The sequence below is a fragment of the Alligator mississippiensis genome, chromosome 3 (assembly GCF_030867095.1).
Source record: "Alligator mississippiensis isolate rAllMis1 chromosome 3, rAllMis1, whole genome shotgun sequence".
In the NCBI taxonomy this organism is placed as follows: domain Eukaryota; kingdom Metazoa; phylum Chordata; order Crocodylia; family Alligatoridae; genus Alligator; species Alligator mississippiensis.
In genome coordinates, this window is record NC_081826.1 from 300,863,227 (window position 1) to 300,885,731 (window position 22,505).

At 63.2% G+C, this 22,505-nt stretch overlaps 1 protein-coding gene across 7 annotated transcripts; it reads left to right on the top strand.

Moving 5' to 3' along the window:
* Window positions 1-2,150: 2,150 nt before the first annotated feature.
* DNAJB5 (DnaJ heat shock protein family (Hsp40) member B5) lies at window positions 2,151-21,657 on the top strand. 7 transcript variants are annotated; one of them, XM_059725342.1, is made up of 5 exons: window positions 2,151-2,252; window positions 7,971-8,048; window positions 8,692-8,936; window positions 12,884-13,482; window positions 19,835-21,657. In XM_059725342.1, exons 3-5 carry the CDS (start codon window positions 8,726-8,728, stop codon window positions 20,066-20,068), a joined length of 1,044 nt encoding a protein of 347 aa, XP_059581325.1. In that variant the 5' UTR covers window positions 2,151-2,252; window positions 7,971-8,048; window positions 8,692-8,725; the 3' UTR covers window positions 20,069-21,657. The 7 variants fall into 7 exon arrangements, with proteins under 7 accessions (XP_059581325.1, XP_014460875.1, XP_059581324.1 ...); XM_006277842.4 differs by lacking the exon at window positions 2,151-2,252 and adding an exon at window positions 3,077-3,122; XM_014605389.3 differs by lacking the exon at window positions 7,971-8,048.
* Window positions 21,658-22,505: the final 848 nt, after the last annotated feature.

Here is a 22,505-nt window from a genome sequence, read left to right on the forward strand (position 1 = left end):
AGGGCACGGGGCTGGTGACCATGGCAAGCCACTTCCCTGCAGGCGTGGATCCCCTCCACCCTCGGGGCAGAGACTGGCTCTGCCTCTGGCTGCACCTGAGGTGAGGCTGCAACTCGCAGATCTGAGCCAGCATCGAAGTCACCTGCTTGTGGCACCTGGAGCGGCAGCGTGGGATGCGCTAGGCCCATAGGGGCATTTGCTGGCTGAAGCCCGTGAGGCAGGGGCTGCATTGCTATTGCTCCCCAAGACGCCTGGCTGGGGGCTGCGTTGCTACTGCTCCCTGAGCCGCCTGCTTGAAACTAAGCTGGCCGGGGCAGGTCTGCCCAAGCTGCTGTCACACCGTGGGGGTGCAGTGTAGACCCGCCTGGGTATCTGCACACCACTGGGTCACAATCTGGCTGCATTGGCAGGAGCGTTGCCAGTAGGTCAAGGGCAGTGATCCTTCCCCTCTATTCAGCACTGGGGAGGCCACATCTGGAGTCCTGTGTCCAGCTGTGGGCCCCACTACAGAAAGGAGGTGGACACACTGGAAAGAGTGCAGCGGAGGGCAATGAAAATGGTTGTGGGGCTGGGGCACAGGACTGGTGAGGAGAGGAGGAGGGAAATGGGCTGATTGAGTCTGCAGAAGAGAAGACCGAGGGGGATTGAATAGCAGCCGTCACCTCCCTGCCGGGGGGCTGCAAAGAGGATGGAGCTGGGCTGGTCTCGGTGGGGCAGATGGCAGGACAAGGAGCAATGGGCTCAAGCTGCAGCAAGGGAAGCTGAGGTTGGGTATTAGGGAAAACTCTCTCACTAGGAGGGTGGCGAAGCACTGGAGCAGGCTCCCCAGAGAGGTGGTGCAGTCTCCACCCTTGGAGGTGTTGAAGAGCCGGGTTGAGAAAGCCTTGGCTGGGATGCTGTAGTTGGGGCCGGTCCTGCTTGGCGCAGGGGTTGGACTGGATGTGACTTCCCACGCGCCCTTCCACCCTCCTTGTCTGTGATGCCCTTATCCGGGGCCGGGCCTGTTAGCACTGCCGCAATGCGATTAAATACCAGCAGCAACTTTGCCTTGCTCCCTCCTGCTCCGACTGTGGCTGCAGAAGCCAAGCCCAGCGGCAGACTCCTTCCCATCCCAGCGGCCCGCTGGCACCACCTTTGTGCTCTCAAGGGTTTCTGCGGGGGAGAGGGCTGGCGCGTGCCACCTTCTCCTACAAGCAAGCCCCGGGCCCAGGGATGGGAGCGCTGCCAAGGGGGCGGAAACGTCCCCAGAAACCTTCTCCCTCCAGCTTCTGCACTGGAAGAACGAGCACCTCGGAGGCTGGCTGCTGCCGAATGGCTTATCACACCCACAGCATGCATGCCTTTGCTGCTACCCCAGGCACCGGCCGTTAGCAGGCACACGCCGTCCTGTGCCGCATTCGCACAGCCAGGTCGGGGAAGACCAGCCGGCGCTGGGAGGCCGACGTGGGAGGCCCTGGGGCGCCCGGGAAGGCGCCGTCTCTCGCAGGGGTGAGCGGCGGAGCCCGGGCGCTCCAGGATCTCTGCTTTCTGGAGCCGGATCGCTATTGCTGACAATCTGGGGGGACGCAACGGAGAGCTTTGCAGTCCCGGAGGGCCCAGGGAAGGCGTGCGGGCAGCGCGAGGGGGCAGCTGAGGAAGCAGCGGGGCGGTGGACTGGAAGCAAGCAGGGGGTGAACCTGCGGCACTCCTGGCTGCAGGACTAGTGTACCCGCCCGCAGAGCAAGGATGGGGCCGGGGGTGAAACACCAGGGCCAGGCTGGCGTGCACCACGGTCTGTGCAAGGGGCAGGTGTGCCAGGGGTGCACTGTGCTGCACCCCTCCCCCGTGGGGATCCCCCTGCTGCCTCCCCCCGACGTCACTGGGTTCCAGAACGTTCCCAGGGGATTCCACCAGCAACACGTGTTGCAAAAAAAAAAGGGGGGGCGAGAAGAGGAAGGAGTGATATCAACCAATCAGTAGCGGGATAAGGGCGGGGCTGGGGAGACGTGCCCAATAGGAGGCCGGGAGGGCGGGTGATGGATGTCAGAATGGAGCAGTGACCTAGAGGGGCGTTTCCCCTAGGAGCCAATGAGAGCGGCGGGCTGGCGGGATGGACAGCGGCGCCGGCCAATAGGGTGGGCAGGAGGGGTGTGGGCGGGCCGTGGTGGGTTGCTAGGCGGGGGCGGGTCTCCCCTCACGTCACGGCCCTGTGCCTGCCTGCCTGCCCGCCTGCCCGGCGGGAGGGGCGGGGGCCGGTGCGGGCCCCGGGGCCGGTGAGTGCGGGGTGCAAGGGCAGGGGTGCAGGGTTAGAGCCCGGGTGTGCAAGGGTTGGGGTGCAGGGTTAGAGCCTGGGTGTGCAAGGGCAGGGGTACAGGGCTGGAGTCTGGGTGTGCAAGGGCTAGAGCCCATGTGTGCAAGGGCTGGGGTACAGGGCTGGAGCATGGGTGTACAAGGGCTAGACCCAGGTGTGCAAGGGCTGGGGTACAGGGCTGGAGCATGGGTGTACAAGGGCTAGACCCAGGTGTGCAGGGGCTGGGGTACAGGGCTGGAGCCCGGGTGTGTAAGGGCTGGGGTGCAGGGTTGGAGCCCGGGTGTGCAAGGGCTAGACCCAGGTGTGCAAGGGCTGGGGTACAGGGCTGGAGCCCAGGTGTGCAAGGGCTGGGGTGCGGGGCTTGACCCGGGTGTGCAAGGGGTGGGGTGCGGGGCTGGAGCGTGGGTGTGCAAGGGCTGGGGCAGGGCGCAGGAGCCGGAGGCCGGGGGTCCCGAGCCAGGAGCCCCCCGCCCCCCTCCCCCAGTGCAGCCCCCCGGGCGGCAGGGCCAGGGCCAGGCTGGGACGCGGGTCCCTCCCTCCGCGGGGCAGAGGCGGAGGGGGCCGGATCCGCGCCCCGCGGGCGGGCGGGGGGGCGGGGGCGGGCGGGCGGCCGGGCGGGGGGCGCGAGTGGGCCGGGGCGGATGAGTCAGCCGTGTAGTCATGACATTTCTGGCTGGTGAGCGCAGGCTGGCAGCCAGCACGGGCGGGCACGGGCTCCGCTGCCCCGCGCTGCCTCCTGCCTTACCAAACTTGGTGCGGGCTGCGGTGCCTGGGGAGCGCCGTGCGGGGCGGACATGCCAGCAATCCTGCTCTTCTGGAGCCGCGCGGAGAGGTACCGCTGCCCTCCCTTCCCCGGCAAACAAACTTTTCTGCCCTTCCTCTGCTCCTCACGCCCGGGTTTCCGAGCCCCGGGCTCCCTCCGTGTCTCAGCCCGGCTCTCGGGGCTCGTTTGCAGGGACGGGGTTCTTTCCCGTCCCCGCCGGGAGTCTGCAAAGGGGGGGCTTCGTTTGCTTGCGGGAGCCCCGGGACGAGCCAGGGAGCGCGGGCTGGGAGGATGCTCCCCGTTATCCGGGGCAGGCAGCCGGGCGTGCCGGGGAGAGCTCGCCCGTGTGCCCGCAGGGGACCGTGCCGGCAGCCCGGAGCCGCCCCGACGCCGGGGTGACGGGAGCCTTCGGGGTATCGGTGAAAGCGGCTGCACCAAGACAGCAAAGCGTTTGGGAGCCGGCTGCCGGGGAGGGGAGGGGAGGGAAGGCAGGGCTGCGAGAACAGCGCAGACACGTTTAACCTTGAGTCTTCCCGGGGAGGACAACCGGGTCTCGAGCGGCGAACGTGACTTTTCTCCGACTTCGCCGCGTCCCCGCTTTGCCCGTCTCTGATTTGTCTGCGGGGAAAGCGGCGCTGACACGGCGGAGACGTCAAGCCATTTGTTTCTGGCGCAGCCCGGGGACCGCCAGGTCCCCATCCTACCGGTCGGGCAGGGAGCCGTCGCGGTCTCCCGAGGGCGGGTCGCTGGGACGCGGGGTCCCGCCGCGCTCGGAGGCTGGCCTCCGGAGTTATGGGGCCGGCGCTCGCGTCGCTCAGTCCGAGGAAACAGCGAGAAACCAATTAGAGGAAAATTGCCGCTTGTCAAGTGACTTCATTGAATGGTTTCTTCCCCCGTGCGGGCCCGGGGAGGGGATTGCCGGAGCGCGCACAAAGGAGAGCGCGTCCGCCCAGGACGCCGGCTGCGATCGGAGCCGCGCTGCCTGTCCTCGGAGCAGAGTTCGGCACGGTGGTTCCTGCGGATGGGAAATGCCTCGTTCTCCCTCGACGCGCCTGCCCTGCGCCGGCCCGCTCGTAGGTGTTGAGCCGAGCCCCTCGGCGCTGCGGGCCCGCGCCGCGAGCGAGCGAGCTCGCTCCTCTCTGCGTCCCGTCCCGTCCCGTCCCGTCCCGTCCCGCCGGCCAGGCCAGGCAGGGGTCTGTCTGGGTAGCCCTCAGCTCTGCAGGGGTGAAGCAGCTCGTTGCCAGCATTGATGTTTAAAATAAAGCTGGAGCCTTTAAAAATGACGGCCTGGACTCTGAATGCGTTCATGAAGTTTCGGTAAGTGGCTTTGCCCCCCTGCCCGCGTGTCCGCTCGGGGTCGCCCCCCCCCCGGAGCCCCATCATCGCCCATCTTTGTCTCGTGAGCGGTCCCCTGACACGGGCTCCCGTCGTGTGATGACCGGAGCGCGGGATGGAAAATCTTACCCCCTTCCCTGACCGTATGGGCGAGGGATTAGATCAGAGGATTGCTATCCTGCTGGCTCACCGAGCCAGAGGTGATGCAGCCTGATGTCACGCTGGAGGCTGGAACGGAGGTTTTTAAGGGGAGATTAGTAACGGTCTCTTTATTGTTTTTGAGGTCTCCGGCGTGAAGGTGCCTGATCTTTCCCGGAGGGGGGCGATGGTGGCGGTGATGGATTTGTGACGGTCCCGGCGGCGGGGGTCAGCTCGGGGGACCGCCCGGCTGCTCCAGATGGAGCGAGACGGGAACGTGACGGCGGAGGCACGGCACGCGCAGCTGGTCCCGGGGAGGTGGGAGGCAGCTCTCCGGGGACGGAGTCGTGTTTTACCAAGGCTCACATGAGCGCTGCCTCGGAGGCGCGCCGAGCCCACCGGCTGACCTCCCGGGTCCCGTAACGCTCATCATCGGCTCCGGGCTCCCTCCGGGAGGGGAGGGGAGGAGAGGGGGATGGGGGAGTCTCTGCAGCCGCCGGCTCTCCGATGCTGTGCTGGAGAGGGAGAGAGGAACCTGCCTGAGCATGGGCAGTAGCCAGACAAAAGGTTCCCAGGCTGCTGCACGTTTTCCTCCTCCTCCTGCCTGCGCCTGAGCCCAGGAAAGCAGCCGCAAGGTGACTGGAAGGCAGTGGCGGTGCGTGCGCCAGGCTCCCGAGCTGTAAGTCCCATCCCTTAAGAGGAGAAGCCCAGTAGCTGGCTTTCTTCCTGGACGTGCCTGGCTCTGGGACCTCCAGCAAACACGGCGGGCATTATGCTCGCACAGCTGACGGGAGAACATGTTGGCCAGGGACTCGCTTGTCCAAGGACGTCTGGCAGCTTTTGCTGCGGGCGGGTAGAAAGGAGCTCTGTGCAGTTTGCAGTTTGGTCCGAGTGTGCCCTGCTTGTCGGGCGGGGGCGTGTGCCCCGGGCAGGGGTCAGCCCGGAGGGGAGAGCGCCATACAAGGGGGTCGGAAACAAGCAGCCTGGATAAGTAACACCCGCCTGGATAAGAGCCGGGGCTTTCACGCTTCAGGGCACTGATGGAGCAGACGTCAGGGGTCGGGAAGAAATTTGCCTTCCGCACCACGTGGCTTTTGCTTGTGGGGCAGGAATTGCATCTTCTTCCGAAGCATTTGGGAAAGGCACTGCCAGGACACGGGGGTGGGAGCCCACTAGCCTGTTCTTTATGGGGGCTGCGGCGCTCCGCTCCTAAACCAGGACCCGCTGCGCCCGGCGCTGTACGAATGCAGAGATGGACCCTGCTCTGAATAGCTTGTATTGAGATGCTGAGCCCTGGGGCACACAAGGAAACAAGGGGAGGCCGGATGGCGTGGGTCTCGGGCTTCTCGCAGGAGGGGAGAGCGCGAAGGGAGTCTGGGAGTGGGAGTCGACGTCACGCCAGCGGGTAAGGCGGTGGGGATGGGGAGAACGGGCCCTGGAGAGTGAAGGCAAACGGTTCTGGGGAGAAGGGAGTGAGCGCAAAGGAAGCGAGCCTTGCAGCAGCTTGTCGGCCAGCTGAGAGGGGCGCGATGGTGTTGCTCAAGGCCGCGGAGGAGGATGTTGCACCACTGGTGACGCAGGAAGCTGAGCCCAGACCTTGCATCAGCTGGGAGCGCGGAGCAGACAGCTGGATTCCCGAGGCCAGGGGGCATCGCTTTCCCGGAGCCGGGTCCAAAAGTTCGACTTGACTGTCGATGGCGTTCTGGTCCCCCTTGACGGGGAGAGACCTGGGTTGTATGTGCATCCATGGGCGTTGGAAGGCACCCAAGGATGTCAGTAGGATGCACCGCCCCGGCAAGGGGTCTCCCATGGAGCTGGCTGGATGTGCCACTCGCTGGATCACTCCCTGCTGCCAACGCCACCGCCCAGGGGGAAATCGCGGCTTCTGTGCAAGCATCCTCCCCGCCCCCTCGGGCACGCGAGGATGCTGCTTTCAAGGGAGGAGCGAGACCAGCTGCAAACCATGAGCCATTTCCGCCTCTCCCCTCAATCCTCGCTGCCACGCGCTTACGCCAGCCACCACTGGAAGAACCACTGCCTAGCCGTGTCTGCTGCCTGTGTCCAATGTGGAGGGACCGATGCAAGCTGGGTCGCAGCGTATGGTGGCAGCGCTGGGATGGATGGGCAGACAGTGATGCCCTCCGAAGCCGTTGGGAGCCAGCTGATGCCTAGTGGGCAAGTCTCTGAAGGAGCCATGAGCGTCTCCCAGACCGTTGCACAACACTGCCATGAACGAGGGAGCTGCCGGACCAGCCTCGTGCTGGAGAAAGCCTCTACCTGATCCGAACCGGTGGCTGCTGTCGCTCTTTGTCACTGCGCTTGAGTGACAGGAAGAAAAACGCCCTAATTTTATATATACCAGGGTGTTGTCGAGGCTCTAGAGACGTCGCCTCTGCTCCAAACACTTCCTCTCCAAGCATGCAACAAACTAGAGAGGATGGGATGCAACGGGGGCAGATTAGCAAGCATCCTCACACACGGCCTTGCTCGCTGCTTTGTTCACACCCCTTGGAGAGGAGAGCCGGGGGTCGCAGGCCTTCCAGATGGGGTCTGCAAAGGAGGCGGGCAGCGGGCACTGGCACAGAGGCACTCTCAGAGAGTGGTTTTCCGCGTCACTTGGAGGGTGGCACCAGGAAGCTTGGGACCGATGGAGAAGCGAGGGTCTGGGCATGGTCGGAGCGGCATGGCGGTGGGTGAGGCTGGGGTTTGCCCCGAGACGCTCTGGATAGGCGTGAAGTCAAGCGAGTTGCACTGAGGACAGCGGTGATGGGGGCCTGCGTGCAGGAGCTTGGCAGGGGGAACGGACAGGGTTTGGAGGTGCTGTGCTAGGGGCTCCGGGCACGTCCGGCCCCCACCTCCGTGCTGGCCGAGAGGGACCGAGCAGTGCCAGGCCCGCAAGGTGTTGGGATTGCCAGCCAGGATGGAGGAAGGGTCGGGGCAGGTTTGGGATGGGAGGAGCACCGTTCTGGGCATTGGGAAGGGAGGCCTGAGCCTGCACGGTGGATCACTTCTGTGTTGGGTCTGGGAGGGCAGCAAGGGCTGCCCCAGCTGCTCTCCAGGACCGGTCCTTCTCAGTCCTCGGTAGCGGTGCTTGGGGAGTGCTGCTGTTGCCTCTTTCCCCATCCCTGGCATCACGTGCCCGCGGCTTTCCGATACTTTAGTATAGGCACGGCCATGTCCCTGGCTCTCGGCGCGCCCGTGTCACGGGCGGAGCGAGGCCGTTCTCTCGGCGCCAATTTATTGCCCCGTGTGCGGGCGCGAGAGTTAGCCGTCTCCTCGGGCCACCCGGTCTTCCCAGCTCCTGGCGGCGTTCCCTCTGAGCCAGAGATTCTCTAACGCCATCGACGCCAGGCTCGAGGCGCTTTTAAAAATAGCCTCCCACCATCACAAGATGTTTCTGTCTAACGGCTTCATCCCTTTGTCTTCTTCCAACACAAATTACAGCTCTTACGCGGCGAGAAGCACTTACCACAGCTGAACATCAATCGCTCCCGGGAACAAAGCGCTTGAAGTTCTCCTAAGGTGAACGGCACGGCGCTCACGCCCCTGCTGCCTTTCCAGCTTCCGCTGGCGCGAGGCCGAGACGCCCGGCCCGAGGTGGTCTAAGAGTGACGTGGCTTGACCCTTAACGTCACACGCGCACGGCCGGGGGGTCTGCCCGCGCTGCAGGGCACTGCTAACGAGCTCGTGTGTGCCTATAAGCTGACCTGCTGCTGCTGTTTCTCCCCGCGTGGGGCTGGGGTGGAGATTCCCCTCCCGCCTCTCGTGGGTGGGGGAGAGCGGTCCTCGGCCACAGCTCCGCGTGGTCGTGCGGCATCCTCCTAACAATGCCCTTCGCTTGCCTGGCACTTCTCACCTGTACGTCTCGAGGCGCTGCCCCAAAGAGGGTGAGGGACACTGCCCGCTTGCTGCTGCCGGGGAGGGAGCCCAGAAAGGAGGAGCATCTCGCAGGGCTGGGAGCAGCACGGAGGCGCGTTGCCTCCTGGCGCCCTGCTCTCGGCTCCAGGCGCGCGGGCGTGCAGCGGGGTCTCAGGTCGGTCCCTCGGGGCAAAAGCGGTTCTTGGGGGAGCAGGGGGGGTGCTGAGCATGGCTGGCGGCGGGGTGACGGGGTGCAGCGTCTGGTGCCCGGCACGTGCATTACAGAGCCCTGTTTGTCTGCTTTCAGGAATAAGTACTCGGCTGCGGGCAGCAACGCCGTCATGGGGAAGGACTATTACAAGATCCTGGGCATCCAGTCCGGGGCCAACGAGGACGAGATCAAGAAAGCGTATCGCAAAATGGCCCTGAAGTACCACCCCGACAAGAACAAGGACCCCAACGCGGAGGAGAAGTTCAAGGAGATCGCGGAGGCCTACGACGTGCTGAGCGACCCCAAGAAGCGGGCCGTCTACGATCAGTATGGGGAGGAAGGTAAGGGGCCGAGGGGCAGGCGGCTGCGGCACTGAACCCGGTGCGGGGATCGCGCGGTGTCCCACTTCGGTGGCTCTCCCAGCCCCCAAACGCTGTGGCAAGCAGGGAAGTGCCGTTCTGGTGCAGCAAGCAGCACTTCTCCCAGGGCGTGGGCGGCGTGTCCGGAATTATCCCCATGATTCATCCCTGCCTCCGAAACCAGGTTACTAGTCCAGAGCTGGGAAGAGCGAGCGTCGTCTTCCTGCCCTGCTTGCCAGCTGCGGTGGCTTGATCTGGTTCTCTGGTGGCTGCCCCATGGAGGGTCCAAGCCACGTGTGGGCACGTGCCCCCATTCCTGGGCGCAGCGGTAGAGGTGCCGTGACCGGTGTGGCCCGGTTCGCCCCGGTGCCGCCGTTCGCCCCCTGAGACCAGTGGCAGGAAGCCCGGTCGGGCCTTGCTCGTGGCCATCGTTAACACGAGGGCTCTGGCGACCTGCCCGCCCGCCCTCCCTTCCCCCTGCTTGTTCAGCGGTGCTGTTTATATTCCAGTCCCCGCTGGTCTCTGCTCTGGTACGTCCTGACCTACATGTCCAGAAGCCTTTCCCAATTAAAGTAATAGGTTCTTGTTTTGAAACCAAGTCCCGGCTGTTGTCTCCTGGTTGGCAGGGGGTAAGGAGACGTTCCACCGCGCACGGCCTTATTAGTCGAACGCGGAAGATTTCGCAACCCGCTTTGCTGCAGAGCAAGAGAGCAGGGAATAGCATTTGCGTTTATCAGCAAAAGAGTTTAGCACTTGAAAAAGCCGCAGGCCTGGTACGGACAGCCAGCGTGGCTAGTGGGATGCATACCCCTCAGCAGGTGCACCGGCCCCTCCAGGGCATTGCCGCGAATGTGCAGGGGTCACCGATACCTCGGTGCCCTCCGGAGCAGGCACTCCCTGCTCCATGTCTCATGGGGATCCTTGCTGCTCTTGGTCAGAGCTGCATCTTCTCCTTGGAGGGCTAAATGCAGCAGAAACTTGCCAAAAAAGTCGATAGCCTCTTTGAGACAGAGTGGCAGGGAAAGTGTTCCCATACAAGGCATCCACAGCTGGGGACACGGGTGCTGATGGAGCTACGCACATCGTCCAGGGCAGCTGAAGTTTGCGGTGGTCTGTGCCCACGCCCTCTGCGCGTTGCACACACGCGTGGCTGAGCCCGTGAATTGCGTCACTAGTGCAGTGGATGAGTTGAAAGGCAGCTCCCATCCAGACAAAGCCTTTGAGCGTGGCTGGCAGTCGTGAGGGTGGATTCGAAGGCAGAGTCGGGGAGAATGCAACCACTGCCCACTGGAGCATTTGTGCGAGACCGGGCAGCCTGTGCCTTTGCCATTCAGAGCCTCTCCCAGCCCATCCTTCTCCACCGGTGCCCCTCCGAGGGGTTCAGGTGCTGTCCCGCAGGGGTTTGAACTGCCACAGGTGGGAAAGGAGCCCAGGACTGCTGCTTGGCCACGGGGGACAGCAGGCACCTGGGGACTTCGCTGCCAGCAGTAGCGGCATGGCCCTAGCAGAGGTGCCCTCGGGGCACAAGGACTGCAAGGGCCTGGCAGAGCCGGATGTGGCTTCGTCCTGGCGTTTAAGCCCCTTGTTGTCCAGGGTTGCTGAGAGCAGTTGGTACTAGCTTGGGGCCATCACGGAGAGGTTTAATACGTGCATCTCTCCAATAATGTGCCATGGCTTGGGCCAAAGTAGGACATGGTCATCCATGGCTGGTAGCAGTTGTGGGTTAGGAGCTGTGCCCCAAGGAGGGGGCAGGACATTCATGACCCCCAAGCTGCAGTGGTTGGCACTGGGCGTGCGCAGTGCCCACTTGTCTGAGCCTGGCATGCCCTACGGCGGGCTGGTGCTCGCGTGTCGCTGCAGCTCTTGGGTCATGCTTGGCCCTGCCACTTGTCTGAAAGCTTCAGGGGCAAATTCTCTGCTCCTTGAGGCTAAATCTGCCCCCATGGGCCCTGCTCTCGGGCAGAGGGAGGCAGCTGAGATGCCAGGCTCAGCGTCCACACCAAGCATCCATCAAGATGCAACCGAAAAGAGCAGCCATCAGGTCTGTCCCGTGAGCACCTCTGGCTGTTACGTGGTGTAGGGCTGGGAACATGTCAGCTCTCCTGAGCCAGCGCTCTCTTGTGTCTGGGGAGCTGGAAAGCGTCCCAAAGCCCATCCTGCTTTAAGCCTGTCTTGACCCTCTCGGTCAGCGATAGGCTTGTGAAGCGCATGGCTGCAGGAACGCAGCCCGGGAAGGCGGTTGCCTGCAGCCCTGCATGTGCTGCAGGTTGCTTTGGGGATCCCTTGTATTACAGGCAAGATCTGAATGCAGGGTGCAGTCGAGGAGGTCTTGGGGGAGAGTGGACCCTTGAGAAGCCTTTGCTTTAAGGAAGTCAGGTAGTTACTGGAAGAGAGAAATACCCAGTTTCTGTGACATTTTCAGCCTCACAAAGTACGAGCCAGGTGAACGGGTTCTCCCCCACGCCAGGACTTTGCTGGGAGTTGGGGATTTTACGTCCTCTTCCTCGCATGCCTTCGACTGACCTCGCAGCGCAGACCTGTCCCTCGCGGTCCTGAACCCTGACTCTGTTTGCACAGCGCTGGGGCCCGGGGCCGTTCTCCCTCCCCCATGCCTCTGCCTTTGTGCGGGTGGCCAGCGTGTGGGTGCTGACCGCCACGCCATCCCGGCGAGAAAGTCCTGAGTAAGCAGTTGCTCGGGGAGTTGAGAGCTTTCCCTAACTCTCTCGACGCGCCTCTGCCGAGCCACGGCCGTCCGCGCGCTTGGGGCACCCGTTCAATCACAGCTGAAACGGGCTGGAAAGAAGTAATGTATTGTTGACATCTGCAGTATAGTCAGGATGGCATTAGGGACTGCGCGTATCTGTAATTTGTGGGGCTAATTAAGTCTGAAAGTGCAAGCAACTGCCTGGTCCATATGGTCACCGGGCTCCCTAATCAGTGCCCTGCTGCGGCATTTAGCCAATTACCGGGCTGAGCTGCTCTGTGCGATGGCGATGGCTGTGGCAGGTAGGCTCAGCAGTCTGGCGTGCGTCTCTAAAGCAGATCCCCCCGCGCTCCCAGCCAGAAACCCGTGGCCCTTTCTCCTGGTGCAAACACTGTTGTCTGGACCCCGTTGCCTCGTGGAGTGGCAGCCGGCAGGTAAAGAGGCTCCAGCCCTCTTCGTCCCACGTGCCCAGAATAGCAGCAAATGCAGCCACGATGCACGGATGACGAGAGGCTAGGCCAGAGGGGTGGGAAAGGTACTACAGTCTCCTCGCTCTCCTCCCCGGATTGGATTTCTATAAGTTTTCCTGCCTTGTGCCCACTTAACACAAGTTCCCATTCTGGACCTGCAGAGGCTTGGGGGTGAGACTGCACTTGGCCTTGGAGGCTGGCTTTTGTTCGCCATCCCAGAGGGGACTTTTGCACCCGGGCAGGCTGTGACTTCCATTTGTGCCGTGCCCGTTGTTCGAAAGCATCGTGCAGGGCCCCCTGGACATTGCCGCGTCTGAATTCCCTCCGTGATTCGTAGACGATCGGGGCAGAAGGGACCTCAATAAATCATCGAGTCCGACCCCCTGCCCTGGGTCGGACTCAATGATGGATCACCCTAGAGCAGTGATTCCCAAGCAGGGTACCTTGGCACCCTGGGGTGTCTCGAGATCCTTTTATGGGTGTCTCAGCTGTGTGCAAATGCCTCTACGCGTGTCACAGGATAAACCCAGAGATTTCCGATAAGAATCCAGCGGGTTGCAACCGTCCCGCCCTGTCGTGGGCTGGCTGAATTGTTTGCAATGGAAGAATTGCTCTAGGAGTTTTTCTGTGGTCCAAAAACGAGTGCTGGCATTTTCTGAGGGGGGCTCAGCATCGAAGAAGCCTGTGAAACGCCTAGTCTAGAGGGGACGTACCTTCCTGCGTAGCCGGGTTAACATCTTCTCACTCTCTTCCAGGTCTCAAGACTGGCGGCGGTTCCTCCGGCAGCTCAGGGAACACTTTCCACTACACCTTCCACGGGGACCCCCACGCCACCTTCGCCTCCTTCTTCGGCGGCTCCAACCCCTTCGACATCTTCTTCGCCAGCAGCCGTTCGCGGATGTTCAATGGCTTCGAGCAGGAGGACATGGACATCGACGATGACGACGACCCGTTCAGCGCCTTCGGCCGCTTCGGCTTCAACGGGCTCAGCGGCGTCCACCGGCGGCACCCGGAGCCGCTGCACACGCGCCGGAAGGTGCAGGACCCACCCGTCATCCACGAGCTCAAGGTGTCCCTGGAGGAGATCTACCACGGCTCTACCAAGCGGATGAAGATCACGCGGCGGCGGCTGAACCCCGACGGACGCACCATGCGGACTGAGGACAAAATCCTGAACATTGTCATCAAGCGAGGTTGGAAGGAAGGGACCAAAATCACCTTCCCCAAGGAGGGCGACGCCACGCCAGACAACATCCCCGCCGACATCGTCTTCATCCTCAAGGACAAGCCGCACTCGCACTTCAAGCGGGATGGGACGAACGTGGTCTACACGGCGGCCATCAGCCTCAAAGAGGTGGGTGCGTGGGCAGGGCCTGGGATGGCCGGGCGGAGGAGGGAGGTGTCGGGCAGGGGGAACGCGAAGAGGAGGGGTGGACAGACCGAGGCCCCCTCTCCCATCATGCCTCTCCCTTACTCCCCCAGCCCAGTGAGCCCAAACCACTCAGGCGCACTGGAGAGCAGCGCTTGGGTAGACTATATGGCCTGGAGCAGCCCTCCATTTGCGGGGGGCTGAGAGTAGTGCTGGGGCAGGGTCTGGTCCCTAGCTGGGTGCCGTGCTGAATTGCCCGTGTCCCGTCACCGTGGAGGAGGTTGTGGGCAGAGCCGGGAGGGACGCTGTATGGGCACGGCCAGGTGAACCAGCCCCGACCTCTGGCACATGGTGTTTAATGACTGGAGAGATCCTGGCTGAGTGTGATGGTTGCAGCCCAGTCCCTATCTGCTCATTTTGCATGCTGGCGCTCTATGCCAAGGGCTCCGGCTGACGGGCGTGAGGGCTTGCAGGTTCCCAGGTGGGGCTGTGCATCACACAGCACCTTCTCCTGGAGCCAGGCGCCGTCGTGGTCCAACACGGAGGCATCGGGGCTTGCACCAGGCCAGCCCAGTGTCTGGTCTCACTTTGATGGGACTCGGAGCATCAAAGCAGCCAGCAGTGCAGAGGCAGGAGTGGGGAGGGAGAGGCCTGTGAGCCAGCGTGATGCAGGTGGGATACGGCTGCTGCTGTTGAACTACCTCTTAATGAGCTCCAGCTGGCAGCTGCATTTCTCCTTCCATGGCTGGCAGCTGCAATTTGCAATCCGCCTCCACCGGGAGCGGCTGTCCGTCTCCCTAACGAGCAGGGTCTGCAGAGGCCGAGGTAGTTCATTGGTCCTCAAATGCATTTCATCCAAATAAGCTCCCAACGGGTCAGGGTTTGGGGGGCAGAGGCATGAACCCCCTGGAGGGTCCCCCGATGGCAGGGTTCCTTCGCGAAGGACTTGCCTTTCCCTGGGAGCTGGAGCCGGGTGGGAGGTGGTATCCCGCGGGGAGTGGCCTTGCCCGGTGGGGGGCAAGCTCCTCCGCAGGCACCGCGTGTCTTCTGTGCAAACCAGAGGCTTATCCGTACGGCGCGTGGCTCTGTGACGTCGCCGATCTCTCTGGGGAGGCGCCAGGCTTTGCGCAGCAACGCTGACCTAGCTCATGCACATCTTCTACGTGTCGGTCACACGGGCCTGCGAGCCCCAGACCCACGTGAGCTGTTCAGGTGCCTCCAGGCTCCTCGTCCCTGGGATCTCTCTGGCCGCTGTCCCAGCTGCCTGCCGTGGCCCTGAAGGCAGGAGGTGGTGGAGGGAGGGCTGCCGATCCAGCCAGGGCCCCCGTGGGCTGCAGGATGCCGCCGGGTTGTGCAGGCGCTCCGCGCTGCAGCCCTCCAAAGCTGGAGGCTTTGCCCTCGCGTGACCTCGTTCCTGCGATCCAGGTTCCTGCCTCAACCACGTCACCTTGCCTCATCCAAAAAAAAAGCCGGGCCCGGCGGGGCTCTCCGAACACGGCTCCGCCACGGAGCTGTTGCCATAGCTACTTGCGGGAACACGGCAGCGTGCTTGTGAATGAAAGCCCGTGTTTCAAAGGCGTTGGAGCGCCTCGAGCCGTGGCAGCCTGACCTGGCCCAGCGCTGGTCAGTGTTTTCCACCCAGGGGCTGAGCAGGCTGTTTCCAAAAGAGCCACGGTGGCTTCAACACCGGGGGCAAGTTTTCTGGAGCCATGCAAGGAGCCAGCCCCCGCGCTCCCCTCCACCCCCAGCATCTCCTGCGGGCATAGAGGTGCCGTAGCTGGGTCTCCGTAGCCCTGGGAAAGGTGGCTGGAGCAGCTGGGAGCCCCGCTAATCCCAGCAAGAGTAGGGACTGTGGGGGCCAGACCTTGTCATGGCTCCTGGGGGAAGCCCCCGTCCTCGCCTGGTAGGCACAGGACTGATTTCGGACCCTGCCCTTGAGCTGGGCGGGGGTGCAAGCACCTTTTTGGGGCTTACACAGCGCACCTCTCCATTTAATATGCCTTGAGGGCCCCGGCACGCTGGCATGGGACGTGGACCTACCAGGCTGGTAGCTGTTGTGGGATAGGAGCTGTGCCGGAGGGAGGCTGCAAAAGCAAAGTCCTCGCCCCTTAGTCCCTTCTGCCCTCTGTTGCGGTCTCCTCTGATCTTCCAGGGATAGTCGGGCGTCCCTTACGTCGGGGCACTGCTGGGCTGAGTGACCCAGAGGCTCTGGTCCAGCGCAGCCTTTGCCCCGTGTCCGAGCGGAGAGGCCACCTGACTGGGGGCAAGGCTGGCAAATGGACATGACCCCTCTCCTCCCCGATTTCCCTGTGCTCAGATACTGGTTCTCTCTCCCTGCCGCGCTGGGCGAGACTGGTGGCAGTGGTGAAGCGGGAGAGGCCGAGCGAAGGGCGCTCCTGTCTTCGCAGCCCAGGGACCGTCGATGGCCCCACGCTGACGCACATCCCCGCGGGGAGCGGGGCGGCCCCGGGAGCAGCTGTCGCGCTGCCAGGAGGGCCGTGGGAGGCGCAGCCAAGAGGGTTTCCCCAGAGAGATGTGGGCTGCAGGAAACTGCCCGCTCTCCAAATCTTGCAAGCGGCTCCGTGGGAGGCGGCGAGAAGCGGCGACGACGTGGCTTTGGCACTGTCCCCGGGTTCGCCGGGGCAGCGCTGCCTGGATGCAGTTCCCCGGGGGGTAGAAAACTCAACCTCCTCCCCTAGCCCCGTGATGTGCACGGCTCCAGCGTCCTCCGCCAGGTGCAGCCCAGAGATCACGGCGCAGGGCCTTGCATTTGCAGGAGCGGAGCAGGGCCCAGCATCCGGCTAAATCAGTCCCTGCATTGTCGGCTCGGCCACAGAGCCGTGTCCAGCAGGAGATCTCCCTCCTTGGCATGGAGAGCCCCTGGGTGGCGGGCAGCTGAGGCCGGGGAAGCATTGCCTTCCCGATCGGATAGCTGCATCCTAGCAGGAGGGGCGCATGGGAGGGTCACCTGAGCCGGGCAGCGGAGCTATTTTGGTAGCCGGCATCATGAATTTCTCCTCTGGCTTCGTTGGCAAGAAGGGGCTGGGGGCAGGGCAAGGACCTGTGCTAATTGCAGAGCACCCAAGGTTATAAAAGGGATGTTGCTAACGAGCCGGTCTCTTCACTGGTCCCTCTGGCCCCCCACCCCCAGTGCAACTGGGTGTATAGGTTTAATGCCCAAATCCCCGGGGCACACAGCACCCAGGGGCACCATGTCCCGGGCGCCCCAGCAGGCTCATCCTCGGCCCGTCACAGTCCCCAAAAATCCAGATTTGCAGTCGAACCCCCTCGAAATCCCTGACGCGGTTCATCGTGCGCATGGCACCAGAATCCACCCTGGCGCACGGCCTCTCCGGGTGGGGATGAAGAGGATCGGGAAGGTGCTCTGCGTGTTTCACGCGGGTCGTTGGACTTGAAACGGATCTGCAGGCTCCCGAGCAAAACCAGCGTCCCGACTCCTCTCTCGGCTTCGCTTTGCTGTTGCAGGGACGCAGTCACCTTGCAGCCGCACGGCGCGGGGCTGGCTGCAGGTGCTTGGCGCTGTCCTCAGGTGCCCTTGCTGCACGTGGCTTCCCAACAGGTTACTTTTTGCAATGGTTTTCTGACCTAGATTACTACCCGGCAGCTCGGTAGCACAGAGAGGTATCCTCTGGCAAAGCCGCGAAGCTTGCTAACTGCTGGCAAAGCCGGAGATGGTGCTTTTCACCCCGTCGTGCTGCAGCGAGGGGCACGGCGTGCACGTGCAAGGCGCTGTATAGACACGATGAATAGAGGACCTGCCCCCCAGGGAGCTTAACATCTACCTGCTCCTCTCCCTCCGCTTCCTGCTGTCGGCGTTCACCTCGCGTGCCCCTTGTAGCCAAGGCAGGCTCCCGGTTTCTGGCAGGCTGTGGTTTTTTTAATCGGAGCCGGTGTCTTGCAGAAGGGCTGTGGCGGGAGAAATCAGCACAGGCTTCTCCTGCAGATCCATCTGGAGCGGAGGCGGCCTGGTTTTCTGAGGACACGGAGCGCCCTCACCCCTTACCAGAGCTAACGAGGGCTCCAGGGATTTTGCAAACCAGGGCAAGGAAGCGTTGAGAAATGAAGGGGCCTAATTGGCAGGAAGGGGGTCCCTGAGCCAGCTCTGGCTGAGCTGCTTTTCCCGCAGGGGAGGAGGAGGGTGTCGGGACTGAGCCCCAAGCCGATGCTGCCTGAAAGGCTCCAGCGAGGCCCTGGCACCGTGCAGCTCCTCGCGTTAGCATCGGCACCGCGAGATGCTGGAGCGTGGCCAGGTGCGGTCTCCACCACCAGCACCGGACACCTGCCTGGATGTACCTGCAAGGCCAGGGCACCCTCGCGGTCTCCCCTCCCTGGCTCCGCAGGGCAGGAGCTGGCCCTCCCCGCCCCGCTCCAGCGAAGTCTGCTTTTCCAGAAACCTCGCTCTGCATCGCCGGTGACAGCGTCTCAGCCCACGTGCGCGGGAGCTGTCGGAGTCATTTAAGGACGTCCGGAGCTGCGTGCCGCATTGCCGGCTCACGTGGAGGCGAGCCCTGCAGCTCCGCGTGGGGGGCTAGCACCGCCGTTCGGCCCCTGCCTGGGGGATTATAGCTGCACGCCGGGGGACAGGAGGGGTGGGCTTCTGGGGGCTTTGCTGGAGAGCCGTTCACTCCTCCATCACAGCGCCCGTCTGGGAGCGAGGCTGCACGGCCCCCGAGTGCATCGGGGTCCCCGTTCCAGCCCAGCAAGTCTCTGGGGACGGGGGGAACAAGCAGCCCCGGTTCTCATGCTTCAGGCATGCAGGGCAGTGGGAGGAAGGGCCCCTGCACCCCAAACCTGGGGCCGGGGGTCACTGCTCCCACCTGCTTATGCACGATGCAGGCGGGTGCCCTCTTGGGGCATGAGGGCAGTGGGGCTCAGAGACCCATCCGCCGGGATCGTTTCATGCTGCGTCCAGCTGCTGACCTGGACCGGCCAGGCCGGGAGGGCTGAGCTCTGCAGCCAAAACCTCCACCCAAACAGCCCTAAATTGCAAGCGAGAACGGCGAGGGGTGGCAGAGGGGCTCTGGGAGCAGGGCCCGTCAGCCGGACGGACAGCCACGGGCCAGCCTGCAAAAATAGCCGGGAGGCAGCGGTGTGGATGTAACCCTACCCCGCGGCCTGGGCCAGGTGTCCTGCCGCGGGCGGGCGGGCGAGCGAGAACCTTCCAGAGCTCCCGCTCCCGTGTTGCACCCCGTGCGGGGCCGGCCGCGGCTTTCGTAAGCTTCTGCGGGCTCGCGGCCATCGGCCCGGGTCCCCACGCTGCAGGTACGCCGGGTAGCACCGGGCCCTGCCAAGGGCAACAGCTGACGAGCAGCAGAAGCACGCACCGCAGCCAGGGGCCGGGCAGCGCGGCCGCAAGCTAAATTTAGTCCTCTGTTGCTGTTTGCCAGCTCCCGGGCACTCGGGGAAGGCCAGAGGTCGCTGCGCTGTCTCCGAAGGCGCTGGTGCCTCGGCGGTGTGGCCCTGCATCTGCACGTGGTGCGTGCGATGTCCAGGTGCCCTGTGCTTGCTAGGGGTGGGCGTGGGGTCCGGCATCCTCTGCTCCAGGGGGTCTCGGTCTTTGGGCCCTGCGTAGCCGTGCAGCGGGGTTGATTGTGGAGCTTTAGGACCAGGTCAGACAAGGACGCGTCTGGGAGGGTTTGAACGGGGTTGGGTTTTTCTGTTTATTTTTGCCGCCACCGGAGCATGGGACTGGACTCGATGAGATCCCCGGAGGACCCGCCGGCATGGCCAGCTCTGCCCTGCTGTGTCTGTCCCAGGCTGGGGTCACATCTCTGTGCGGTTCCCATGCACGCAGGGTCCCTAGTTCTGCTCCATGGCACTGATCGAAACCCACTTCCCATGAGCTCGCTCCTCCATCGCCTTCCCCATTGCTCTCTGCCCCATGGCTAGAGATGCTCTAGGTACTGGCCAACTCGGCCGTGCTTCCTGATGCCGTGCATTGACTAGCACTCTTGCATCCCGCCTTACCGACGGAAGTGCTAGGTGCTGCAGCTCGCACCCTGTAGAGATATGCATGCTACCGAGCTGGAGGCATGTTCAGATGCACACGGGGGCTGCACAGCTCCCTGCCAGATCTGCATGGAAACCTGTCCTGCTTCTGATGGGCTGGTGAGGGAGGAGAGCAGGTCCCCAACCCCTGCGCCCACCCAGGCATCCTTGCTTGCTGTGGGCCAGGTCTGCAAGCCCCCGCAGTGTTGCAGAGAGGAGACAAGCTTCCCAGCTGGGGCACCGCTGGGTTTGCAGCGGGGGGAGGAGGAGGAGCGATGGGGTCTGGGACCCGCAGCCGCGCTCACCGCTGTGTCCTTGTTCCTTCCAGGCGCTGTGCGGCTGCACGGTGAACATCCCCACGCTCGACGGGAGGGTCATCCCGCTGCCCTGCAACGACATCATCAAGCCCGGCACGGTGAAGAGACTGCGAGGGGAAGGGCTGCCCTTCCCCAAAGCCCCCACCCAGCGGGGAGACTTGATCGTGGAGTTCAAAATCCGCTTCCCGGATAGGATAGCGCCGCAGACGAGACAGATCCTCAAACAGCACCTCCCGTGCTCCTAGAGACGTGGGGCGCCGGGACCCGGCAGCAATACGTCTCGCCCGTGCCGCGGCCTCCGCGGAGCACAGGTGCCCGAGCGCACTTGCACATGCAAAAAAACCCCTTTCCTGTCCCAGGTCCTGCCCCCTTCGCCTGCCCTCTGTCGTCTGCACCGGCCGCGCGGGGCGCGGGCTCCCGGCCGCCTCTTGCCGGTTCTCTTGGCTGCGATTGTTTCTCTAGGGGTCTAGCTTCGCCGCCGCGCCCAGGGAGGTTCCTCACACCGTGGTTTTGATCTCGCACGCTTCGACGTCGCCGTACTAGTGCGGGCGGCTTCATGCACTGTAAATAGGACCTTGTGTCTCTGCTGCCAAGCTCGCCGCGGCTGGGTCCCCGCCGGGACCAAGAGACTGGAGGAGTCCCGCAGGCGCGTGGGGCAGAGATGCTGCATCCACGCACCCTAGCTGCTGTCTGGTGTGGACCCGCGGCATCCCTTGTTCGCTGCGGTCCTTTCTGCCGTGCCGAGATCACCGGGGGGTGGACTGTGCCGTATGAAAACGCAGCACTTCCAAGTGGTCGGTTGCGGCTGCCGTCCCCCCTGCACCCTTCTCACCGCCTTCGCGGCTCAGCATCCACTTTGGAGCGCGTCAGACCGGCATCCCAGGCTGCGGGGCGCCGAGGTGCACGCATGAAGGGAACAGAAGGGGTAGCGTGGCGGTCTGTGGGGGCGAGCTGTCGTGGCAAGGCGTGTTGAGTTTGCATTGCTGCTTTTCTGTATAGACTCGCAGAGGGTTTTCTCTGCCCGCTGTGGCTTTCCTCGAGTGGTTTGTTCCTGACTCTTGCAGGGATCAATTCAGCCATAGGGATGTCGTGTCTGCTGGAGCATGAGCTGCGTGGAGTACGAGGGTGGGTGTGAAAGCAGAGCCGTGGGGTCTGCTGGCATGGAAGGGGTGGAGTAGCCAGAGGGGTGTGCATGTGTGTGCCCTTTCTACAGAAGGGGCAAGTCGAGGCTGTCTTTCTGGGATGTGCGGAGCAGCGCCAGGCAAGCTGCCCGAGCAGGTTGGGTTTTAAATGCCATATTTTTTTAAACTTTGGATTCCCGCCGGGAGAGTTTTTATATTCCTCCCCCTCCCGGCATCTCCTTCGCACAACAACCCCGCTTGGGCGCGGTGTGGAAGCTGATCTTCCGAAGAGGCAGGGCGAAGACATTGCCAAAATCGTGCCCCCTTGGTCTGCAGCGAGGGGCTCCTTCGCAACCCTGCCGGGCTGGTGCTGAGTTCGCTTCCTGGCTAAACGGCTCCAGGCGCCCGCGTGCGTCTCGGGGAGGGTCGGGGCAGCGCGGCGTGCGGTGTACAGATAGATGTACAGTTGTCGTGTGTACAGAAGCCTGCAGCCACCCCGTGGAGAAGCGATGATGATCTCAGGAGCTCAAAGGCGCAGGTGAGGGGCGCGGGGTCGAGCGGCTGTGTCTTTCTTGGGTTCGTTGAGACCTTGAATGTTTTATAGTGGGGTTTTTTTGTATTTCTTTCCTTTTATTTTATTTTATTTTATTTTATTTTTTTGTAATGTCAGTATTGAGAAATAAAGTATTTTAAAAAAAATAGCCCGTCTGGGTCTCCCTCGTGCCGGAGCGAGGCCAGCCAGGGTCTGGGCTCCATCCCCTGCCTCGGGGACAACGCGGCCGCAACGGCGAGCTCTCATGGAGAAGTGGGGCTGGAAGGGGCATGCGGAGTCGCGTCTAGCAGGAAGGACCAGCCCTGTCCACACCAGCTCAGACACATCCATCCTCTAAACTACATAAAACTACCCCCAACCTGGACTTGACGCAGACCTTGCACCCAGACCTGCCCCAGGGAAAGCAGGGGGACCACGGCTGCCCGTGTCCCGCTTCTGTAAAACGTCAGTCTAGGCTCAGGAGGTCTCTGTGCGTTGTGCCCCATGCACCCGGCCCCTGCGCCGCCGTCTTTGGCAAGGACCGGCGTCTGCTTGTGCAAATTGACCGTTGCTCCTTGCTCTGTCATCTTCGGAGACCAGCCCAGCTCCATCCTCTTTGCAGCCCCCCTGCAGGGAGGTGAAGGCTGCTATTCAATCCCCCTCGGTCCTCTCTTCTGCAGACTCAATAAACCCATTTCCCACAGCCACTCGGAAGAGCTGGGGCACAGGACTTGGGGGGAGAGGAAATTTCCGGGTTAGTCGTGGGGAGCGTGTCTGTACACTTCGCAGCACTAACGACGCGGCACCCTTGAAGGCTTTCAAGGGCTCCTCGGTTGAGAATTGCCGTGCTAGCTACTTACCCGCACCTGTGACGGCCAGGGTCGGTGCCCGTTGGAGACCCTTAGCTCCAGCCCTTCCTGTGGGGCAAAGATGCCTTAACCAGTGCCCGGGGCAGGCACGTAGCACCAGCCTGGGCAGTCCGCCTGGTGGGTGGATGCCAGCCATGTGCCAAATAGGATGGGGCTGGAG

Excerpts from the sequence above, each read along its gene's own strand:
- DNAJB5 (XM_006277844.4), top strand. The coding sequence starts at position 8,354 with ATGCCCTTCGCTTGCCTGGCACTTCTCACCTGTACGTCTCGAGGCGCT. Across the intron at positions 8,937-12,883 it reads CGATCAGTATGGGGAGGAAG|GTCTCAAGACTGGCGGCGGT; the intron begins GTAAGGGGCCGA and ends ACTCTCTTCCAG. Across the intron at positions 13,483-19,834 it reads CGGCCATCAGCCTCAAAGAG|GCGCTGTGCGGCTGCACGGT; the intron begins GTGGGTGCGTGG and ends TGTTCCTTCCAG.